At 40.2% G+C, this 24,439-nt stretch overlaps 1 protein-coding gene across 1 annotated transcript in view; it reads right to left on the bottom strand.

Moving 5' to 3' along the window:
* The window catches only part of fcho1 (FCH and mu domain containing endocytic adaptor 1), a 56,839-nt gene that overhangs the window by 17,181 nt on the left and 15,219 nt on the right, over positions 1-24,439 (bottom strand). The window contains exons 3-12 of the mRNA XM_070832971.1: positions 13,934-14,025; positions 10,052-10,126; positions 9,053-9,194; positions 8,631-8,783; positions 6,915-7,019; positions 4,702-4,800; positions 4,188-4,284; positions 3,829-3,946; positions 3,642-3,666; positions 1,396-1,456 (exon numbers count right to left, since the gene is read on the bottom strand). Coding sequence (XP_070689072.1) covers positions 1,396-1,456; positions 3,642-3,666; positions 3,829-3,946; positions 4,188-4,284; positions 4,702-4,800; positions 6,915-7,019; positions 8,631-8,783; positions 9,053-9,194; positions 10,052-10,126; positions 13,934-14,025 — 967 coding nt within the window. The remainder of the gene's footprint in view (positions 1-1,395; positions 1,457-3,641; positions 3,667-3,828; positions 3,947-4,187; positions 4,285-4,701; positions 4,801-6,914; positions 7,020-8,630; positions 8,784-9,052; positions 9,195-10,051; positions 10,127-13,933; positions 14,026-24,439) is intronic.

Below are 24,439 nucleotides of genomic sequence, written 5' to 3' on the forward strand. Positions count from 1 at the left end.
GTGAGGTGTGTTTGTGTGTCTTGTGTTTGTAAAATTCAGAGAAACTGAGGAACATCTGCAGCAGTATGACATGTTTGATGAATGTGAAGCGTCTATTCTGAGCAGGCGGGGAGGGAGCAGGAAGAGTTGTTATCTCAGAGCTGTCAGGACTAAGAGCTACCACTGATAAATGGATCATGGCTGAAGATGCAGAACATAGAGTGGTTGGAGGACAATTCATTCGTGTCCCATGCTGGTGGACGGCAGGCTGTACCTCGCCTGTATTTAATGAGGGGGATGCATTTAGTCATGTGTGGTAAAAAACAGGAATGAGGTTTTTACAATTGCTCCGACTCGTTTTCATTCAATAGACGGTGTGTTTCATATGTTTTTGTTACAAACAAGAAATTTTACAGATTCAATTAATCTAAATCATTGCAATCACTGAGTAAGAATACCAAATATTTGCAGATTACACCTTCAGAAATGGGAAGAGCTGCTTACTCTTCTCTGGTTCATATAACTGAATACTATTTTTGTCTGTTAGAGTAAGTTAGCAATTTCTTTTTACATTTTTGGAGCCATTATGTCGCTATTAGAGAGTCAGATGTGAAAGACAGGAAATGACACACAACAAACCCTGGCTAAACTGTAACTGAGGATGTTAAGATTTGACAGACTAAACAATACATAAAGAACACAGTGCCTATGAAAAGTTCTTACCCCTAAATGCTTTCATGTTTTACAACATTAAATGAAAGTGGATTTCATATGGCTTTTTTGACACTGATCAACAGAAAAAGTTAAAGTGAAGGTTAAAGTTCCTGTTAAAGTAAAAATGGATCTCTAGAAAGTGATCTAAATTAACTACAAGTATGAAACACAAATAAAACATAACTTCCAAGAGGATGAATAATGTCTACGAGGCACTGTACATAAAAACAGATGAATCAGTGATGCGGCCACTGATGCAAAACACAGACAGATGACAAACTAAAGGAAAAAAACATACAGATGCTTTCATACAGGGCATGAGGGATGGTTGGATTAGTATCAAACAGATGTGAATTATATGCTACGGCCTCCACAATCACCAGTCCTCATCCCAGTTGAACACCTGTGGGTCAGCGATCTCCATCATCATCATCATCATCACACCAACTAGGATGAATGATCTATCCACTAAAGTTCAAGATACTTAAACCACATGCACCATTTATCACCCTTTTCTTATTGTATTCACAATGTGGCACAGAAAAAACACCTGCTGACAATAACTTGATTCACCCTGAACAAAGAATGACAATAAATGATTATTCATTAAAGAACAACAAGTTAAAAAGGTAATATGACATTTTGATGACTCCAGGCCTGGGATTATCCTGGCTGAACATATGCGAGCAGAAAAAAGGATATCATTCTGTGTGCTGTCAGCTCGGATGACAAATCCCTCATCGTCTACTTCCAGGGGCGAATTCTACACACACACACACACACACACAGAAAGAGAGGGAGTCAGACACCAGCTGGGTCAGCAGCACGGAGACAAATGGCTCTTCAGCCACATATCTGACACACAGAAGTGCTTTGTCATACAGTGAAACTCAGCACTGCAGCCTACGTGTACTACTGAGGGCTTTCTATTACAGTGTGTGAGAGAATAAACAAACCCTACAGACGTTAACGGCGTCAGCGTGAGTCAGTGACTAACTGCTACAACTGTTTTTAGGTAAACATATTATTACCGACAGTTCAAACAAAGCTGTGTGCTCAAGCTGCGGCGCGTGCTTTCAGTTTGACTAAAATCTCTTCATCGAGCAAGTGTGGATACGTGTCAGCTGCTTTTTGCTGCCGTCATATGATCTTCAAAATAAGAAACATGAGGAAGGCCAGATTTACAATCCAGCCAATGTTAGAGCAGTTATATTTAGACTAAGTGTGGACATGTACAGATTAGATCTGGTTTCAGTAAACACAAGTGATAACTGCAGCCATCGATGCTTTATTTCATCAGCTCAGTGAAAGAACATCAGATTTATCAGACTGACACCGTTCTGAAAGTGGAAGCCATAAAATCACCTTCAAATTAGTATTTTGTCTCAAACCGTTAATCTTTTTATTACAAAGCCGTGTAACGAGTGGGATAGTGTGCAGCGAGCGGCCGTCAGTATTGTAAAATAAACCCATTCAGGATGATTCAAGACCTGCATCAACCCGTTGGGGTTTGTTTTGCTATAATAAACGGCTTGCTGTACATTATCCATTCTATGTGAAAACAATGTGACACTGTCAGAGCCGTCGCTTATAGTGATGAACCTGCAGTGAATTATCTCCTGAATCTGCAGCTCCCCTCGGCTGTACATCACTTTATAGTGACTTTCAGCTTGACAGTGCTATGGTTCACTCTCACCACTATCAGAGCACTGCCACAACAGGCAGCTGTTTTTCAGCTAAAAAACTAAACACTGAGGAGAATTTAGCAGCTAAAAAGCCAGACGGTTCCCTCAGGAGTCAAGAGAGATGTTAAGCAGTGCTAAAAGACAGTAAATACTGGATTAAATCTTCATCAGAGAACGAGGAACATCACTCCAAAGTTCTTTAATTCATTACAAAAACACCCTAAAAAAAGCTTAGCACTAAACAGAAGACAGACAAAGTTAGCAACTAGCTGCTGAAACAGACGAGTCAGATATTCTTCTCAGGAGTTGGTGCACTTACATTCATTATGTGGCCAGAAAACAGAAAATCCAAAGAGATGATCACTTCATCTGCTAGATGTCTGAGGTGTCACATTACTCAAAAAACAAGTATATAAGGCGATAATATGTTAAATAATGTTTGGCGGTCAGCTTGTGTTAGAGGCCAAAAATCAATAAATATAGCTTTAAGTAGTGCATGCTCTTATTTTGTCTAAATCTATACTTCATCCATCCACTGATTCAGTGAAGTAAACATCACTTCAACGGGTTTCTCACCACCAAATGACATATTTTGGGGAAAACACTTATTACACTTAGTAATTATCACACTATTACGCTCCAAATACAGCAGACATGCCAGCTTTTTGGTTTAACTTCCAATTAATATTGCGCCATTTTTAAAGATACAAGAACACAAGCAACAGCATTGGTGTAATGTTTGAAGACTTTTCTTTTTCTTGTAACATAAACTTTTGTAAAGTCTAGAAGGTGAATGGGCTGTCAGTGGATTTATACTCCTATGCGACATGTTTTAAAGTGACCTCTGCTAACATTACTGGTACCTGTCAGACTACAGTCAGAAACTTAAAAAAGCACCAGCGGCTTTCTGATCTGCTGTTTGTTATCAGTCTGTCAGGTTTTTGGCAGCGTGCACACAAACACACACACACTCGTCGTAGAAACCTCTTCTCAGAAGCACCAGAATAAACAGGGAAACCCAACACCCTCAGTCATGTCATTATCATACACTCACGATTTCCCGCTCACCTTCTTTGCACAAACACACACTCTGACATGTGATTCTCCCTACTCACATGTGATTCTCCCTACATCCCACACTCCTCTCAAAAAGCACAGCTGTCTGCAGGGATAACTGCAGCTTTACGAGTCAGACAGGACTGATAATTGAGTCAGTGGTTTCGGAGCAGCAATGTTTAGGTGTGAATTATGTCGGATACTCACCAGTGCCTCCGTCACAGCTGAGTCTCTGCAAATACAAAAAACAAGTAGATGTATTTTGTTTTCATTATTCAGGAGTAACTCAGACCAAAACAAGTAGAAAATGAACAAAGAACATCGATCAAGATTCAAGCTGAAGTGCTTAGTGAGCACAGCATGTTTGTTCCTGTGTGTGTGTGTTTATACTCACGTAGAGTCTGGCTCCTTATCCTTCTTGCCCAGGCCGGGAATCCTGAAGGCTTTTGCTCGACTCTTCTTGCCACCTTCAGGTGCCAAAGCTGTCATGTACTCCTCAAACCCAACCAGAGCTGTCGACAACACGAAAGAATAAAAACAAAAAGCATTCAAAAAACACACAAATACATGAATGTACACGTCCCTCACCGATGTTTTTTGTCATTAGGAATTATTCCGCCTCCACAATTGTGTTTTGAGTGCGGATGTTTCTGTATTTTTACTGTTATACAAGCTGCTCAAATTGTATGTTTGTGCTTTTATTTCACTCCAACTGGAAACAAGCCAAAACTTATCGTGGTGAGCTCTCTGTACCTGGCCTGTCTTTGCCCGTGCCCTTCTGCTCTGCAAATTTCTGGATGAGATTATCGATGCCGATGTTTTCCACATTCTGCTTGAATTCCTCGTGAACCTGCAGCAGAGCAGGACGGAATGATTATTGGGTAGTCTTAAGTGATGCACATAACTTTTGAATACCCTCAGTAGACACTAGAGCCCTGGTGGGTGGTAATGCTAACATTTAAACTGATATGCTGATAATAATGGTGATAACAATCAGAAATGGGTAAAAACATTTCTACGGTTCCACTTGTCTGCAGCGATCCCTTGTTTGTTGCTTAACATCGTCAATTATCCAACAGAAATTGCAAATTCTGACCATCTGACCAGGGTGCCATTGTTATCACAGTGAGATTTAGCTAAACACAACTCAAACGTCAGATGAAAGAAGAAGAACAGTTTGTAATGACGCCTTGTGATTGAGTAGTTCTACTATCAAATCTTTCCCATATACTTTCATTTCATCTTTGGAGAGTAAGGGCAAACATACCTGTCCCACTTGAACATGGGTGTCTTCTATGGAGTGGGAGTAGCCTTTGATCAGCTGTTTCATTTGCCGCAGGTGGGCCTCCTCGATTTCTTGAAACTTCTACTCACACAAACACGTTCATACAGCCGCACCAGAGTGAACAAAACAAAACCACCGTTACCATGAGAAACTTCAAAACTGCTTTGTTGGTTAATTCCTCTTTCTCCGTAGGCCTTTTGTGCCAAATAAATCCTTTAAAAACCAAACAAAAGAGCATCAATGCTACACTGACATCAGACGCCTGTGTTTAAAACAGCTGTTTCTTTAAGTTGCTGAAAAGATACACTTTGGTGTCCAAACAGCAAAGACGTGACATTTTCCACCTTCCAGAGAATAAGGATTTTGTATTCCTTTTTTATGTCTTGTTTATTCATTATGTCTTTGATTTTGTGTTTTTGCCTTTGTCTTAATGTTCATTGCTGGGGTTGATACTGTTTCAGAAGCATTTGGAAAAGCAACCAGAATCTAATAAAAACACAGGCTTTAAACTCCAAATATATGCTTTAAATGAGATCTGAGGATTCAGCTACAGAGAGGCAGTCAGCCAGCAGAAGAGGCTCCGGGTTGCCAGGTCTTTAAACCAGCGATAATTTGAGAGGATTTAGTATTTAAGTTTGATCCTGCTCTTTATTCAGCCAGCTCATTTGTCGCTGTCTGGTTCCGGGGAATTTTATCTTGATATAGTGCCACTGGCTTTTGTTTGAGAAGTGAGGTCGTGAGCACAGTTTTTGCCAGCTTCTTTTCTCCAATTAACTGGACAAAGAGAACAAACATAAAACATTCTTTGCTGACTATTTGCAACTGCTGTCAGCCATTGGCAGGGCACCTCCTTCCCATCTGTCCTGTGCCACTACTCCAGCTTTTACTGTACATCTGGATAAGCCTTTGAGCCTCTTTCTTCTTCCAAACTCTAGGAAGACTATTTAAGGATGTTTTCACGTCTAACCTGTTTGATATGTTTTTTTAAAAAAAACACTGGTATATTTGCCCATTTTAGTTTGGCTAGTTTGAAAGCTGTCAAAGAAACTCTGAAGCAATGGGACCAAGACCGGCTCTGGTGTGGTTCTTCTGTGGTGTGAAGGTCAACATACCAACCAGAGGACTGTGTTGTAATAGAAAATGTGGTTTTAGCAAGAAATTCACAAGTTAACTCACTGTTAAATCAATTTGCTGATAATGAACTGCTAAGAAAGCACTCTCCCAATCTGTACAGGCAATATATTTATACAGAGGTTATTAGGTAACCATGGCAACATATATGCACCATATCCTCAATATATCAGAACGTGAAAAATCATACAGTAACTATCCTCGCATAATATCCTAACAAAACCCCTCTTTCTTTTTGCCTTTTTCTTTCTCATGAGCTATTTGCGAACACCGGAGATAATATGAAGTAATATGAAGCATGCCTTGCTGTCATTTGATTTCCCTACAAGGCTCCATGGTGCCAAAACTGTCCAATCAATGAGCTATTTGTCAGTCTGTACAACTCCATGTTTACAGCTATTGGTTCATCTATATAAAGGCAGTGTGAACAAAAATGTGTCTTTTATTGGTCCGGACCAAATGAGAAGAGAATTTATCTTGTGATCTCCTCTAGTTTTTAGTGATGAAATGCACCTTGGTGTCTTATGTACTGTCCCGTTATTCATCTGGTCCTCCTCCATTCCTTCTTTGATCTTTTGACACCTTTTTCTCCCAGGTACAACATACCCCTTCATAATAATGACCACATCTTCCTCCTCAAAGCCATTACAGGAGATAATTGGTCACAAGGGTTTCGGTCATTATTTCAAATGTAAAACACAGGAGCACTCATTGGGGTTTGTTGAAGATTTCCATGGAAACAGCAGCAGTAACCATGGAAGTGTGGAGGCAGTGATTAAAGGTAATGAGTGGGGTGCAGGTTGTGCATGTGTGCGCGCGAGTGGGTAGATGTTTTGGAGTCGGGGGCTGAGGTTTCCATTTTTGGGGAAGGCATGATGTGGGATAATACATGAAAGAATAACATGGAGCTCTTATGTGGCGGGAGATTACAGAGACGGTGAGTCACAGAGATAAAGAGAGTGATAAAGCCCAAGAGAAGCAGAAATACATAAAAAAACACAGCATCAGAGGGGGAAGAGACAGAGAAAAAAGTGGCCCTCAGCCCATCTGCAGCCAGAGCTGACCTGGGAAGACTCGCTCATCTTCTGCTCAAACTCTCCTCCCACGCGGTTGTACTTCTCGATGCACAACGCAAACGACTCGGCCGCTTTCTTAGACTTCAGCTCCGCCTAGTGAGAGAGAAAAGGAACAGGAGAATAATGGCCTTTAGCTACGGACTCTCATTCACAACCCTGAAATAAAAATTAATAGCTCAGCGACAAAGAGAATAATTTCTGCCCCATAATTACAACCACTCCATTCAGTATTCAGTCTGTACTCACAAAACAAGAACAGCAAATTTATTCACAGAGGGAAGGTCTAAGAGCACAGCACTTAGGAAACGTTGTTTTCCATAATTGTCAAGACAGGATAAATCGAATTAACTTAACCTCAACATAACAGACACTCTTTTCCCATAAGTGGACCACAAGAAACAAGCGTATGATGGATTTAGGGCCACAAGACAGACAATAATAACATGACATCCCAGAGCTGACTAAGGAATATTGATGCAGGACACTGAATTAAATTACTAATCTGTCCACAAGATGTTCTGAGAGAAACACATGGAGCTTTGGACTACTTTCAATACACATTTACAAAAAAAAAAAAAAAGTTTTGAATGAGTAAATCAGGATTTCTCGGGATGCGTCATGGTGATCATAAAAAGAAGGGTAAAGGAGAGAAAGAACTATTCAAAAATACTATGTATAATTTAAATAGAAAATATTTCCGAATTTTCTACCTCCAAGGTTATCGAATCATTTTAAAATTTAAGCCTGGCTCACCTACACTGGTACAAATATTATGTTGCATTGCAAAGGGATAACACAGATTTATCAGTGTGAATGAAGACCATAAAGTAGAGAGCGTAACATGGACACCTTCAGCAGAAACACTAGTAAGTGGACCTTGAGTTGGGAGTGTTTTGGTTAAAACTACTATTTTTTATTATTCAAATAATGAGTGAGGGGTAAGCAAGGACAAGCCTTAAAAGGGTTTAGGGAAATTTGAGAATATTTGAGAAATTACAGTAAGAGTCAAACATTATTAAAGCAGTATGAATGAAACGGCTACAGGAAACAGATCCATCTCGATGACCACTGAGCAAACTCAATCTGCTGATACGGTTAAAAGCTTCAGATAAAATGAATAGATGGACCTTAAGTTGGGACAAACAATTATTATTCATTTATCAGTGATTGTAAATAGCGGATTTATATACATCAAGCCCAGTGATGACTCCCACTTTTGTTTAAAGGATCGATCCTCCAAAATTACAACATATCGCTGTCACCAGTTTTCATTGGGATTATTTCGTCAGTAATATCTACCTGAAGGTAAAAACACTCATTTCTTAGCAAAAATGTTAAAACTGTTACAGTATAGAGGCTGAACCAGTTGACTTTCAGTCATCGATTTACACAAGTAAGTAAACAAGGGTGATCGTGACGATCCTTCGCTTCTGTCCTCTTAGACTTTAAAGTCTGTGGGTTTTTTTTTTTAAAGCGCCGCAAACTAAATTCTACCCACTTTCATAGTACTCTGGTGGAGGCAGAAATCTCAGAGACAGATATTCTTAAAATATTTGCATGATAAGACACAAGAGGAAAGTGAGTCTTTTTTTCCCCCCGTTTGTGTGAACCAACCCTTGTTTATCACGTGTTTATCCTCTGTTCTGTTTTAACCCCTGAAATGCCTGTGGAACAATCTTAAAAATAGACAAAGTGGGAGCTAACTTTCTCCAGCTCTTTCTGTGGAGCTCCTTCCTTCCTGAGCCGGTCCAGCTCCAAACACTTGGCGTGGTAACCCTCCTTTGACTTCTGAAGGTGACCGCTCTGAACCTGCAGTGCCTGCACCGCCTCCACTGTCCCCACCATCTCCTCCTTTGTCTGGGCGATATGTTTACAGACACACACACACGAAGAAAAAGACAACACGTGGACATAATGTACAGATCATCGTTGTACTTGATACTTTAAGGCGAATGCAGTAATTACCATGAAAGGAGAAGAAAGTAATTGGATTTTCTGCGAGATAAATTAGATCAGGATGACAGAGGCTTGATGCAGGGCAAGTAATGAGAAAATATACAAGTCCATGGTCACAGAAACACACACAGGCACTAAAATCAGCCACTATACTCATCCCTGGCTTGTACCTTTCGGTGAATTTTGACTTGCTCGTCTCCGTATTTGTTGATGTCTCGGATGAGATCGTTCATCTTCCTCATCAGCTCCAGGTGGCAGAGAGCCAGTTTGTCTGAAGACACCCTGAACACATCCCACATGGGAGCAAAAGTCCTACAGAAGACATACACAAGCATCAAGCACACACACAAGACTTAAGCCTCTGAGACTTAAGTGGCCCTCAAAAATATCTCGAAGCCACTGAAAACTTGTTTCAAAAGTGTTTTTCTTTCACATGAAACAGTCAAGACTTAACAAGCAACAATCAAATTCAAAGTAAAAAAAAAAAAAACATCCTTTGGTATGATTTATTAAGAGTTGTGTGGGTATGGTTTGATAAGGTTTGACTGACGGTGACCAAACAACCAATCAAATGCCACCAGATTTTGATTCAGATGTTGCTGAATCCTGATTGGTGCAGGGAGGAGAGTACGTGACGTGACATTTTTCCAACTACGTACTGTCCAGTTCAAACTGATGAGAGGAGCCCAAACAAAACAAACTAAAAAAAAAAAGAAATACAGAAGTTTCTCAAGTGCAACAACCAAAACTTTCCAACTCTGATGGAAATTCATGTGTTGACAGTAAGAAGCAAATTAAGAAAATATGTTTTCAGTGGCTTTAATGCTTATTTTGACGGTTGTTTTGCTATCACTTACATGAATCATTTAGCACTCTTTGGTGTTTTATTCAGCTTTTCCTTTCTAGATATACACATTCACTATTTTAAAGACATCTGCCATATACTAGACAACATATATACAACCAAATAGGCTAAACAGCGGAGAGGGCATTATTTTAAATCATCAATATGGACATTTGGTGCTGCAGATGGCTCATTCATATCTCATATGCAGCCATATGACCATTACATATATAATTACATTACTTACATTAATTAACTGTAAGGCGCTTAAAGGGATGAGAAAGGATTATTGGGTGAGGGTGCTGTACTGTCCAAGTCTACTCACCCCTGTGGACTTCCATTGCTGGCCATCTTGGCCAGTTTGCTCATTGATTTGGAGTAGGTCTCCTCAATAGCAGCACTGCAAACACAGACATTAACATTAGCAGAATAACAAATGAAAGTTTCTCCTCTAAAGTCTAAGTTGCCAGGAGCACAATAGGCGGAGTACTGTTATATGCTTTCTTTAAAACAGAAATTCTTCTCCAAAAAAAACTTTAGACTGGTGAATGTAATGCACTCCAATAGCTTGTCCTCACAACGCTATTGCTTCTGCTAATGGCCTCATATGTTATGTTCTCTATCTGGTGCTTATTTTGGTCCAAACTCTGTCTATCCACCACCAGAGATAAAGATTCATTTTCATCAGTTGTGGGTAAATATTGCAATAAGCCACATTTAAATGATAAATGGACTTTTTTTGCAAGGCTGGGTATGAAACTTTAATAACCATCTGTAGACCCTGAAGAGAAAGAAGAAGGAGCATTGATCCAAATATCCTGAGGGTGAAGAGAACAACTTGCTATTGCGAAGTACCAAAAGTCATAAACAAACAGACTAACACTATCAGTCACAGAGCAGTGATGCTGAAATTGGATCACAATAGGAGCTAACAAATATGTGCATTATTTTTTTTTCAATCAATCAATCATGCCCAGAGTGATTGCTTATTTATACAATAGACTTATCCACTGAGTCTAATGTGGTTACAATCCATATTGTTAGAACTATCTATCAAATGACAAGGTGAAAACTTAAAAGAGGTTTTCCTCATAGTGATGAACCTACAGAGAATTATCATCTAAATCTGTGGCTCCCCTCGGCTTTGCAGAGCTTTAGAGTTTTAGGTTTTATAGTACAGCAATTTTCAGCTCAGTGTTTAGCTGTCCAGTCCGCAACTTTGCTGTCTTGGTTCACTCTCATGGCAAAAAACCTCCAACATCTGTGCACTACCTGCTCAGCACCGACCAGAAGACAGACACAGTTAGGGACTAGCTGGTGATCTCAGTGGTGCATTTAGCTGTTACACAGCCAGATACTTCCCTTGAGGAGTCAGTGGCAACCAAAAACAGCTGAAAGTGGTCAATGTTGCACTTACAGTCATCAGAAGCATGGCAAGCATCTGTTTGCTAACAAGTTTGGCTCCTCAAATTAAAAAGGTGATGGCATGCATATTTTGTGTTGACAACTTGTTTCTGCGGCTCTCAAGCAGCCAAATAAATTATTTATTACAGGTTTGAATGGACAAAGTCTCGATTCAGATCCGATCTGTGTTGATCTGACAAAGACCTGATTGGGATTGAACGTGTCAACCCTCACTCCAAACCACAAATTTACAGCATCACCGCCGATTTACTATCCCAGTCAGTTGATTGTCGACTTGACTGATGATTTGGAATCTGTGCACAGCTGCTACTCTTTTACATCAACCCTGTTTTCCAGTGCTGAGTATCTAAGTGTGATGTGTGTCCAACTATGCTCTCTATCTGGATCCAAAGGTTTTGTACTCACAAAATCTCACATCTGAGATGCTATAACCAGCAAACAATTGGGATACCATCGTGATAAAAGTAATTAATGATGAATCCATTATCAAAATGTTTTTTTTAGCACTGTTGACTGTTACAACTGACTATTAGACTGACTATTCATCCGCCAATAATTTTCTCAACTGACTGTTGAGTGTTTGGTCTACAAAATATCTAAAAATAGTGAAAAAATATGTCCATTGCAAAGTGATGTCTCAAAATGTTTTGTTTTGTACAAATGACAGTCAAAAACCGAGAGAGATAAAGTTTACTATCATATAAGACAAAAAAGAGCAGATAAACACAATTAAGAAGGTGGAGCTATGGACAGTTTGCCGTTTTCATTTGAAAAATGATTAAATTATCAAAAATAAAAACTATGACTAGGTGTAAGTGGGAGTCCATGGAGGATTTTTAATATTCAGCATCAGAGAGCCTCAGATTTCTCTTTGACTGCAGTTCTACATCATGGGCTCCCGCTTACACTAAACTGAACAGTCATAGTTTTTTAGTTTTATTTTATTACTGGCCCCACCGTAGACAAGCAGTTTTTACCACCATTTTTCTTGAGTCAGTGCAGCCCCTCAATTTTCTTCATCGTCATCTTTGATTCTCAAAATAGTTGCCGACTGATTTTCTGTCTGCACATAAATTGATAAACTAATTGTTTTATGCCTGATGTCTACTGTGTCCCCACTAACAAGCTGTACTTGAACGAGGGGAGTGAATGTAAAATGTGGCATGTCACTTTAACCGAGTGCTTCATATGGTGTCTTATATCACAGCAACCTTTCAGCCGAGCGGAGAGACAGAAAAAAGAATTATCAACACAATTGCCTTTCCTCCGTCCTGTGGGATCACACACACAATTTTACTCACAGCGCCCTTATTTCATTTCCTGACTGCTGATTTGTTGTCTGCTGCTGTCCGAGCAGATAAGTGAATTTCCCCCTGTGAGGAATGTGCACAGGCGCTCTGAATCAACGTCAGGGTTATATCAGACCAGTGTCTGACAGTGGGCTCTGTGTGTGTTAACTTCCAGCTGCAAGAGCAAAAACTCCTGTGGGAACCTCATTACTCCCCTCAATTTACTGACTGCTAATCAGCGATTAGAAGACAGACTATTTAAAATAACAAACTACCCAATTTGAGAGGACAGTTTTAATTAGGTTATAGACTTCTCCCTTTAGATACTACTGGTATGCAAAGTATCACTCCAACTAACAGCCCCCATTGTCTCCTTTATGTTATGGTCACCAGTTTTAATAGAAGAAAACAGAGACGTAGTTGCCAAGTTAGTCCAAAATCAAACAAGAATTTATACGTGAATTGATTTAAAGGGGCGGAGCTTTCTTGTACTCTAGCAAAACACATTGTATGCATCCTTGAGGTCTAACAAACGTGTGAAGCATTTGCAAATCAGATTTTTTAAAGTATTTTAAATCCAGCATTATGTACTATGTTTGCTAACTTGCAGTCTTCTTCCCCCCCCCGGCTTTGCAGGCACCTAGCAGCATATCTTAGAGTGTTATCGCCACCTGTTGATCGGTGAAATAGCTTGACACCATTGCTAAAAACGTGTGTTGGGTCAGCTGTGTGCCTGCGTCCTCATGTGTGTCCACAAGACAAACACAATGGTCATCGAAGCACAGCTTGGTGCACGTCACAGAGCTTTTAGCTCGGTTAGTCGCTGTTTCTTGCCAAAATGCACCACAGGAGTCATAAATATCGTCTATCTCTAAGTCTCGCACTTTTGCCTTTTCTAATGCAAAGAACCAGACCCTGTTTTATCCTGATGATTTAACCATGAGAGTTTCGTAGCAATCCAAGCAGTAAAAGTACTCCTACTGAGTCAACATTGTGTATGGAAAAAAAAAAGATGAATGGGATCTTTACTTCTGGGACCAGAAGCTCTCTGCTGGAGCTTAAAGCCAGCGGATGCAAGCTTGGATAAAAGATGTACATCTGTACTGCAGGAGGCCCAGGGATTATCCACCTATTCAGGCTTATGTGTGAGAGTTTTTGTGAGATAGTGCACTTCAAAAGTAGCACAGTAGTGAGGACAGGTCAGAGATCCCAGCAGAGAGAGAGACGACTGAAGCAGTTTCAACAAAGAGAGACTTGTTGAAGTGTTCGCTCTATGAAACCGTATTAATCACGAACATCATGAAATCTGATACAGCGAGAGATGAAATCCAAAACAGTTCATTTATAATCCATGACCATTTCACCCCACCTTTGCACAATCTCTCATCTTTACTTCCAAGTACACGGAGTCAAAAATGTTAAATTTCCCCATCCGAGTCCCATCACTGCCGTCGCCTCCCACACAGAGATTCACAAATACACTCAAACTTTACCTCTCGCGGACAAACTCGGCTAGCTCCTTGGTTGCCAGCTGGCCATGCTTCATGTTGTGGTAGAGCACGTCAAAGCCGGCATTCTTCTCCCCCTGCCAAGGTACAAATAAAAAAACACACACACACACACACCGTCTGTTAGCACCCAAACGAGGAACAGCAAACCAACATTAGCAAGTTAAAGAGAGTGATGTCAGTAGGTCCTTCAGTTCAGCGTTATCACATTTTTTTCTGAGCTTAAGTCTCATTACATGCTGCCACTGATATTCACTCAGTCAGACTTATCAGTGGCTCCCAGGAAACATTTCACTATCAGTCACATTCGATAAACACATTGGGTGCCGTAAAAATGTAGCCTATGACAGCAGTTTTGGATTCTGTTGGAAACAAACCGATAAACCGTAGAAAAGAGATAAAGGAAGAGTATCGTCGAAGTTTTATCAATACAGACATCAATACCACATTTTATAGTTGTGTGCAGTGGTCCAGTTGGTATATCTTTAGCTTTTAAGGAGCGGTATATGTCATTAAAATGTAACAAACTGTTTTAAACAAACTTCTGAAGGCTGATGATTGGTGCCAGCACTAAGAATTTACTTATGTGCCAAAATGATTTGGGAAAAATAGAGCTGCATAATAATCATTTAACTTTATCGGTTGTTTGGCACAGGCTGTGCCAGCGGCTTAAAGCAAGAAAAGGTCTGTAAAGCTTAAAAGTTGTTAAGAGGAAATGGGTACAATGTACTGAATTGAGTATTATATGAATTTAAAACTGCTCTCTGCCTGAAAACCGGCATGGTGCCTAAGAACTTTAAGGCCTGTGTGCTCATCACTCACTGTCACACACCACACAACAATACACTGATCTGGAGCTAAAGTAGGTCATCAGTACACCAGGTAACCAGTCTATCGTCGTCGTCATCATCATCACCTTACAATATATATACATTCATTTTTTAAGTGATCAGAATGAAACACAAACCACCAAACCAAAGTTACGTTTTGTTTTTTGTTTCTAATTTTGTTTTTATGCTCTCCCACTCACTCATTTCCTAACTTTGTATCACGGGTTATTACAGTAATTCATGTTATAATAAGACCCAATTAAGAAAAGAGACGTTAACATTAAGAAAAAGCTTCTTCACACTTCAATCATGGCTATAAGCTTTTCTTTGTCATGTCACTTTTAATAATATGAAACTGATGGCCTTTAACACTTAAACAGCAATGTTTGCTCATTAGTACATCAGCAACAGTACTAGTTTTGTTTAGATGCTGACACTGTTTTGATCATTTTATACATTTGAAATGTCTTGTCAATGTTGGGGTGAGCAGTCGTTTTTATTCAGTCACAAAGCGAACTTGGTAACCTGATGTACAACATTAACTGGCATTCTAAATGTAAAATGTGTGTCTACATGTCGGTTTGGTAAAATATCACAAAACTAAACACATTATGTCCTTCTCTGACAGCCTTTCAAGCATTTGGCATTCTGTTGCTTTTGGTTTAAACAACAGATTTTTTTTTAAATCTAGATTGACAAACAAACCAAACAGAATATGCGTGTTGCTGATGCTTCACTCAGTTAAAACTAGTGCACATGTGGGACATTGCACTGCTGCTGCACACCACTGGAAATCATCTCGCAAAAAAAAACCCCAAGGCAAACATGACTCAGTAAAATGTGAGAAAACCACAGTGCTCCATTGCTGCCTCCCTTGCAGCTACGCAGATTTAACACAGACTACATTACACCCATCGCTGTCATAATTACACAAACCTACACCTGTGTTAACTTAAGTCTCCATAATCCGAAAAAGAGCCTGGCTGAGGCAGCATCATTACGCACAGGCTGTGTCGCTGCTTGCCTCGCCACATTTGTCAGTCAACAGACGGCCGGGCTGCCTGCGCTGACAGAGACACAGACAGCTGCTTCTCAGGGCCTAAAAATACCCTGTCGGAGGAGAACAGACCAGTTCCCAGGTACCAGGGGAATGACTGGAATGCCAAGGAAGGGTCACCCTAAACCACACACACACACACAGTGAGCATGCAAAGCAGAGACTCAGTGAAGCGGACTGGGCTCCCAGTGGTCAGGAAGAGAAACTGTTGTTTTGAGAGACATCTCTGCCACGTTGATGACTTAAGACCTGACAGAAAACACCAAGTGAGCTCGGCCACCGAAGCATCACTGCTGATGTCAGTTTGAGACGGTCAAGATTTTTTTTTTTTTCAAAATATAAAAAAGAAAATGGAGCACATGATACACTGTGGTTTAAAGCTCCTACAACTTTGATCTGACAGAGCAAAGGCAACATTACAACAATATTTTTTATTGTTTATTTCAATAACTTATTGATCGTTTAGGTCACTTTTCAAATGTTCTCTGGACCAAGCTTCTTAATTGTGAGGATTTGCTTCTTGTCTTTTTTTATGTGAAGATTTACCGAATATTTTTGAGTTTTGGGTTGTCTGTCAGACCAAACATGAAAATTGAAAAAGTCACCTTCAGCTTTAGGAAAGATTTCATAGATCCAAAAAAATCTATTTTGAAACAAATATATCTGCATCAGGTAGGTAAGACACCACTAGATAAATGAGATAACTTGTGCCGTAAGAAACTTACTTAGTAGTAAGTAGATTAAGAGTTTTTGTAAGACTCTATCACTCCGAAATATCCACATTAGATGTGTTCTGCCTTATCGAGGTCAATCTTATTTTCTTACAAAAGAATAGTAATAATATTACTACGCAATAGTTGAATGTGTTGACATTAGCTTTTTATGAGCAATGGGGGCTCTGCAGGCAATATAGTGCTGTTCATTGATAGTTGTTGCAACTCTACGCTCAATACAGAAAAGTGAGCTGCTAGTCTCACACACACACACACACACACAGTGCTCACAGTGCTCAAAAGGTTTTGCAATCAGTATGTCATTATAGTAACAGTCAGTAGAGGACCTTGTTGAATATTTCAAAAAGCAAATATGAACACACTGTGCTCTGAGAGAACTGGCGTGACTTTATTGCAGCAGCATATTAACTGCTTAGCATATTACATGTACTTGTGGAAATATTTACTCATTCATACGGTACTTTTTAAGAGTCAACATGCTACTGTTCAATGCCATTTTATAGATTTTAGATGGGCTGTGTCCGACAACTTCTGTAACAAAATCAACGATCAACGTTTACACCAACTCCACATCACAATCAACCAGGAGTGCAGAGCCAAGGTTTGAATCCCTATCTCAAGCCCTCTTTTTTCATTCATCACACACCCGTTTCTATCACTTTTCATGAGTACAGCAGAGCGCAACACTATGAACACCTTCCAGGAGAGACGGCCATTGATGAGGTAGAGAAATACCCTATACCGTTATTCTATAACATTTCCAGCTTTGTTGAATATCTTTTCAGGTGAGTACTGATGAATTAGGAACTGGGAAGAGTTGGCTGAGAACTACAGTTTCCAGTGCTCACAAAGTGGGACGCCTCCAGCTCCTGCTCCGTGTTTGCAATTTCACTCTCCTCCTCCACGTCTGCCCAAATCACGTTACTTTGCCGGGCAGCTGAAGTCACTGGATCATGCGAGGACTGTGAGATCACGTAAGGTCCGTGGGGACAGTGTAGGCTAATCTCTACCAGTAGACACATTTCTGCAATTGCACAGTATACACTGTTGTACCACCCAACCCCAATGTTATTCTAAAAGGTGGAGCTGCAATCGAACCAACAATTAACTTATCCTAAAAACAAATATTGTCAGTGAGCCACACTGTCGCTCTGGGTGACATGTGCCTTCATTAACACAAGTAATGTAGTTTATTTGAGTCATACAACATCCTGCTGCAGTAAAAACTCACTAAAGCACCAAATGTTTATTGCTTCAGAGCTGAAAACAGCCCCCAAATATTCTATTCACTCCTGTTTTAGTGAGGTTTGCTGAATATTACAGTGCCCTGCTGTTTTCTGAAATTACTGAGCCTGTTTAAAAAGTGAAATTCTATATTTGTGACTGATGCCAAAAAACTTGAGGGAGGCAGAACAGCAAAATCCCACCTTAATAACACAACTCATTGTGTGAGAACACACGCCTCAGACTGGCAGGTGCATTATCAGAGTGTGGCCACTCGGACACGTCCGTCTTCCCTCTTGACAGATACAGAACTACACTCATGCATGTTTAAGTTTGCAGGTTCTTGATTGAGCAAGCAGTGGTGAGCTGGTACTTGTAGATGTTGAGTCATGCCAGGCAATCTAATAGCACATTACATGAGGGCAGCAAGCCCAGTGGCAGTCTTCTTCAAGTATTTTCAAGTGCCATTAAGTTTTCCTTAAGCCTTTGATGAATGGAAATCCTTCTTGTCTGATATATGCAAACCCCCTCTTCTCTCCCCTCTTGGTGATCTCTTTTTCATTAATGAAGTTGACCGTTTTGGTCACGCGCGATGGAGCCAATTACCATGACAATGAGTGGAGAAAATGGCGAGAGAAATGGAGGAGGGGGGGTGTACGTGGAAGTGTGAAGTCTGAACAACTTTCTCATGAAGATGGAGACTTCTGACGACCACTGAGAGCTGTGGGGGATCTGTTGAAATTTGTTAAGGGGGATGGTAAACACCAGGGAAATTATCATTTTATCTCTGTAAATCAAATGCCAACATTGCTCTGTTGAGGGGTTAGGTTATCTTGACTTCCCCTTCCCTCAAACTGTTCATCATTATGGTGGTCAGGCTCATTTACCTGTATGAGCTTTAAAAACAGGAACTGAACAAGACCTGCAAACATTTCCTCAGATTTATGCTGCTGCTGTATCTTTGGCACACTCCATTTTAGATAACTGATCAAAAAAGGCAGAAACACGTACAGATGTTTCTTAGACACAGTTTTCCACCTTACAATATACACTGTGTGTGTGTCTCCAGAGTTCAGCCTGCTCTCACTTGATTCTAATTAGATGCATCTTCAGACTTCCCCTCGGGTTTATGAAACTAATTACAGACAGCGAGGAAACCTGGGCTGAACTAAACTCTGTGCTGCAGGGCGTGCTTCACTTCAACAAATAAAAGATCTTCATCTGCATGTCTGCCTTGAATGTGTGAGTTGTGCCGTCTACTACAAAACAGCAGAAGGTTCTCAGTGAGCAAAACTAACCCCTAAAGGTCTCAAATCAGGGACTTTGTGACACCAGCCTACAACTTTTGCTTTCCTCATCACGTTGTGGCCAGGCATGGCACAGTGGGCTTTGAGGTATTTTGAATAATAGATGATTGACAGGTGTCTGTTTCACTCAGACATCAGCGTGAGCACCTCCCACACCTGGCTGGATGAACACACTCATTGAGCTGTCAGTGGTCTTAGCTTCTGACTTTAAAACTAGAAAATATGATTTTATAAAGGGTTTTTAGAAAAATCACATTACTCCTAAATCATCCATCAAAATCATGTTTTCAATAAATTTGAGGCATAAAACCATGTAAACATTAAAGAAGACAAATGCTCCAAAAAAAGAAGGCTCTAAAAGTGGTACTGAGGGCACAGAAAAAGCAGACTGACATAGAAGACTTCACTTGATGGATTCTGTGTTAAGATGTACTCTCTCAAACACACAAAGCAAGGTGCACACCAGGGTGAAACAAGCACAAGCATATCAAAATCAAATTAGTAAACAGGTTGCACGTCCCCAGCATCCGAGGAGAATAAGTATTCAAGAAAACTGGTGCAACCGGTTTATCAGTTTGATTTTGAAGGACAGTGTGCGCTTGGAGCACAGAACATGATGGCACCTGTTAATGTAACCGACTGTTGAATTAAACTGCTCTGTATTGTAGTCATTATCATGACAATGAGAATGTTTTGTCACGGCAGCGTACTTATTATGAGGATTATACTGTGATCTCAGCATTAAAGCAAGTAGTTTATCTACACTGGGGATGCCCCAGACCAAAGATTTTCCTAGTTGACCCTCAGTTGTTAATTCAAGTCATTAGTCGTCACAAATTTATGATATTAATTGTATTATTTAAACATATTTTTGGGGGGCATCATAAATGAAAGAGGTCCAGGGCTGAGTAACTAACTGTTAACACTGGGCTACATTACAGAGAACCACAACACCATAATAATGAGCCTTACATTTTTACAGGTGCACAGCATGTATGAAACAAGCCGCCGTTTCACAACATCGCTAATAGTGGTAATGATTCTGCATGTACCAGAAAATCCAGCAAGGAAACTGTCTGAACATTTTGTTAATTTATTTAGTGTAAATACTTAACTAATAACTGCAGGGACCAGCTGTGTTAACACTTCTGTCCACCATTTCAAATTGATTTCCCTGTAGTGTTTCATACATATAGGATTTGGCCTAATTTTGCTCCCAGTGGAGTTTGAGGTTTGTTTTTTTACCTGTAACCAACCGACCAATGAAAACGTACTCTTCTCATCAACTAACAGTTTGGCCAATTACTTTGAGGCAGCACTAATTTACACCCTCAACCATTCACAGAGCAACAGAAGCTTCTTCTAGACATACATGTTCTTGCTTTGGGGATTTTTTTCCTACGAATTTCAGTATAACCGGGAAAGAGAAGTGCTGCTCAGTTTGGCTCAGGCTTTATAATGCAGTGCTTCATTCTCTGGCAAAGTCTAGAGCAGTCCCTTTAGTTCTGGCTATTTGTCAGATGTGCCTTTACAGTCTGTCTGAGACTGGATCCAGTGTCTGAGGACATTCCTGCTCTGTAATACAGCCTTTCAGTAATATGAAACTAAGGTACGGAGCACAACTGACCAGAACAAAAGACAAAAGTCAAGGCGGCTAAAGCCGGAGTTGTGCTTCAGCGGGCTGCACGTAGGCCAGCAAGCAGAGCAATGGTTCTAAGACTTAAGCATGGCTGTTACTTTCATACTTGTACAACTTGTACGACATGAGCGTGCTATTCTACAAGCCTTTACAACCTACCGTTACCCATCTCACTCTGTAGCTTTACAGAGACATTTATGTGCATCTTCAGAGGGGCATCAATTTCACCTTAAGGCTCTGCAGACACAACCCTGTCAGCAGGTCGACCACAGAGGAACTGTTGTTTTTAACAACTACTAGACTGGCATAAACATGAAAAACCCAAAATAAAACTCTTTTTTCCAGTTGCGCCAGAATAAAATGTATTTTGTAAAATGTAATTTGGGTGTTTATACATACTTTTAGAAGTATAATTTGCATCTTACAGCATTATGAACTGGCAGAAATGTTGCAGGTGTGCAATGAATATTGAAATATAAAAACATGTCATTTAGTCATTTATATATTTCCACATCTCACTTGCAGTTCTATATTTGACTTGAATGATTTAACTCTGTTCAGGCATCTTGCTGCATACCTAAAATTTTAGCAACTTTGGTTTTCACTCTGGTGACATAAGTTTCCATTGGTGCCAATATTGTAGTAAAGTGAATTACATCAAACCTACTCTCTGACAAGCTGCAAATGGATCATTCAAATATACTGTAGATGGCATATGATCCAGCTCTCTACGCCACGTAATGTAGCTGCCATTTATCGGGCAGCTGTTAAAAGTACAGCTGAAACATTCCAGCCCTGCATCAGAGAGAGTACCACCAAGCCATCCAGCCAGCCGACGGATCCGTCAGTGCTGCAATGAGTTTCGCTGACTCACAGAAACTTTTTCTGCTGACTGGGCAGGTTGAGCAGAACAACAGTCCCACAGCAGAGAGGTGTCAATAACATCAGGGCCAGGTAGAAGCAGCAGCAACTTCACATCACTGACGGCTCTAGACCAATTTGCTGGGTGGCCCAGTCTGTGCAACTCACATCTGGTAATCTCAGATGTTTTATTTTGCCTGCTTTATTTTTATTGGAGGAGGGATAAGCCACATGAACAGTTCCTGGGAAGAAGTGGTTCAAATGAAAAAGGGTTCATCAAAAACCTCCACGAGAAGTCTGTTTTTGGCTGATACCATAAATTAAATACTTTAATTAAACGTCCCATATTATGCTCATATTCAAGCTCATAATTGCATTTGAAGGTCCTTCTATAATAAGTTTGCATGGGTTAATGTTCAAAAAACAAAGTTTTTTTTCCTCGTGCCCAACAGCTGTTTTCAGCCTCTTTCTGTTCTTAAAAGAACAGAACAATCTGCTTGCTTTACTGTTGCCTGCGCATTTGTGATACCAGGAGCTGGTGTTCGAGAGAAAAAGACATTGGTGCACAGTGAGATGGATTCAGGAGGTTTTCAGTGGGTGGGGATAGTGGGCCTGCTGAATGGCTGGAGGAGGTCACGTGTTCAACAGATCCCCTTATGACGTCATAAAGGGAGCCAAATCTAAGCGACGCGTTTACCGATAGATGGAGCAGGAGAAAAAGAGAAGGGATGGTCTTTTCTTGTAGTTTGTAGATCTCCTGGTACGCCTACGCCACATATTTATATTGAGAAGAAATTAAAAAGTGAATTTTGCACAATATGGGACCTTCAAAGCAAATCTCTGATGTTTGACAAATCTTTACCCAACGCAGTTAGTTTATGTTGCAAGTATCCTGTTTCCCTCACTATGCTCCCTCTGTCTTTTTAGACAAACACCGTAACATGAACACAAATATAGAACTCTTGTATTGATCTGTCTTGGCTCTAATCTATCTTGGCACAGAACAGATCCATGAGGAAGAATTGAAAAAGACTGAGAGTAAGGAAAAGGATGGAAGTACAAGAGGGGGAGGGAAACATGGGAAGGAGAAAGTTTCATACTGTGCATTTGCAGGTCTTCACCCCAAGAGAAAACACTGTGAATCAAAGTCATAGGAGGGCAACGGAGTTCACATCATTAAACTGAGAAGGAGGCAATAATAAAAACCCACTGGGTGTTGTTTGTTTGTTTGTGTCTTTTCATGCTCACTCGTATCTGCAGGCAAAGAGGGAGCTGCTTCTAAGAAGAGAGGACAGAAGATGAAGATTGAAGAATACTGTATACTGTAGAGCCTAAAAAACAGAACAGCTTGCTGATCTTTACTGTTATTTTTTGAAATACTTCTTCTAAATCCCCTTGGATATTATGCAGACAAGGACTTTTTATGGTCTTTTCACTAGTGAAGAGAGACAATACACGCTCTGTAAGCAGAGGAGAGATGGGAATATTATCAAAGATCTTTCTAAAGGTCAACTTCACACTCAATCAAAACATTTTCCAGTTATGTGGCGTTAAGCTCCACCAACTACACTCTAAAGACTAAAAAGCCCTCGACTTTTGACTGTAATACACAAAGGAAATGGAAGTGCTGCACACAACTGCAAAAGAAAAAAGAAAAATAAATAAATAGATAAATAACAATAATAGCAGTGGCACAAAAAGTTTGCCGATTTAGGAATTATCATTTCTGTAAGTTGACTTACAACTCGACCAGCGGCAAAACCCTAATTTTTCATGGACATAGCATAGGGGCAGCTACATAACATAACGGTAAGTATCACAGTGCCACACAATCCACCCATTTTGATCACCTCTCGTGAGGAAATTCTTTTGTGCTGCATAAAATCTTTCTGAAAATGAAAAATCTCCATTAAAAGCCTAACTAAGCAGCAAGAAATTACATTCCTAACACTTAAAAGTGTCTTTATTTACTTAATTATAGCTAATGATGGGCTTCCCCTTATGGGCCATGAGCACAGCTCTTATATAGTTAATGGGAAAGGACAGCGTGCCACGACGAGGCTTTGTGAGCGGCTGTGAATGTTCTTGAGCCAAACAAAACGAAGATCTGGGTGATTTGTTCCAAAGTGGCTGCACAGTCTAATTAACTGAGGGGGTGATTTGTATTGCACCACTATTTATGTCTGAAAGCAGGCTGGATGGGAAACATAGTTTTCAAAATGTAAACACACGCAGGCACAGAAATAACGTAAACTATTAACTTAAATGATCATGAAAATGTAGCTGCATTTCAGAGGTGGGCACTGTGACAAAGCCTGAAATGTTATCTTCTCTCATCTACAGAAGCACAGCAGTTCTATTGGCTTGTCTTCCTCCCAACCAGTTCTCATTTTCTTGCTTTTTACACTTGCCTCCCTGCCTGTGGACCTGCCTGTCTCTGCCCACAGCACAAAGACTGTAAAATCCATGGATCATAGCTGGAGGACTGTAGAAATGACTGTACACTTTGAGTCCACAGTAGAGGTCATCTCAGCCGATTCATCAATTACAGACTTCGTCCTGCTCTAAGCAATCTTTAACCACCATCAGTCGACCTCTCGTCCATTGTCCATTGCAGACGCATTTGCCCTTTAATTATAAACACCTTCACTTATCTAACCAGCTTTATTTTTAGACGCTGAAACAAAAAGCAAAGATAGACCATCATTAAGACAAAAACAGGCCTGATGTTTGAGATAATAAATGATATTATTATATATTGAAGGGTGGAGACAGTCTGACCTATTAGCCTCAGGTACAAATACCTGGATATAGGATCAATAAGGGAGCAAATAATGTT

Source organism: Pempheris klunzingeri, chromosome 6, assembly GCF_042242105.1.
Source record: "Pempheris klunzingeri isolate RE-2024b chromosome 6, fPemKlu1.hap1, whole genome shotgun sequence".
NCBI lineage: Eukaryota > Metazoa > Chordata > Actinopteri > Acropomatiformes > Pempheridae > Pempheris > Pempheris klunzingeri.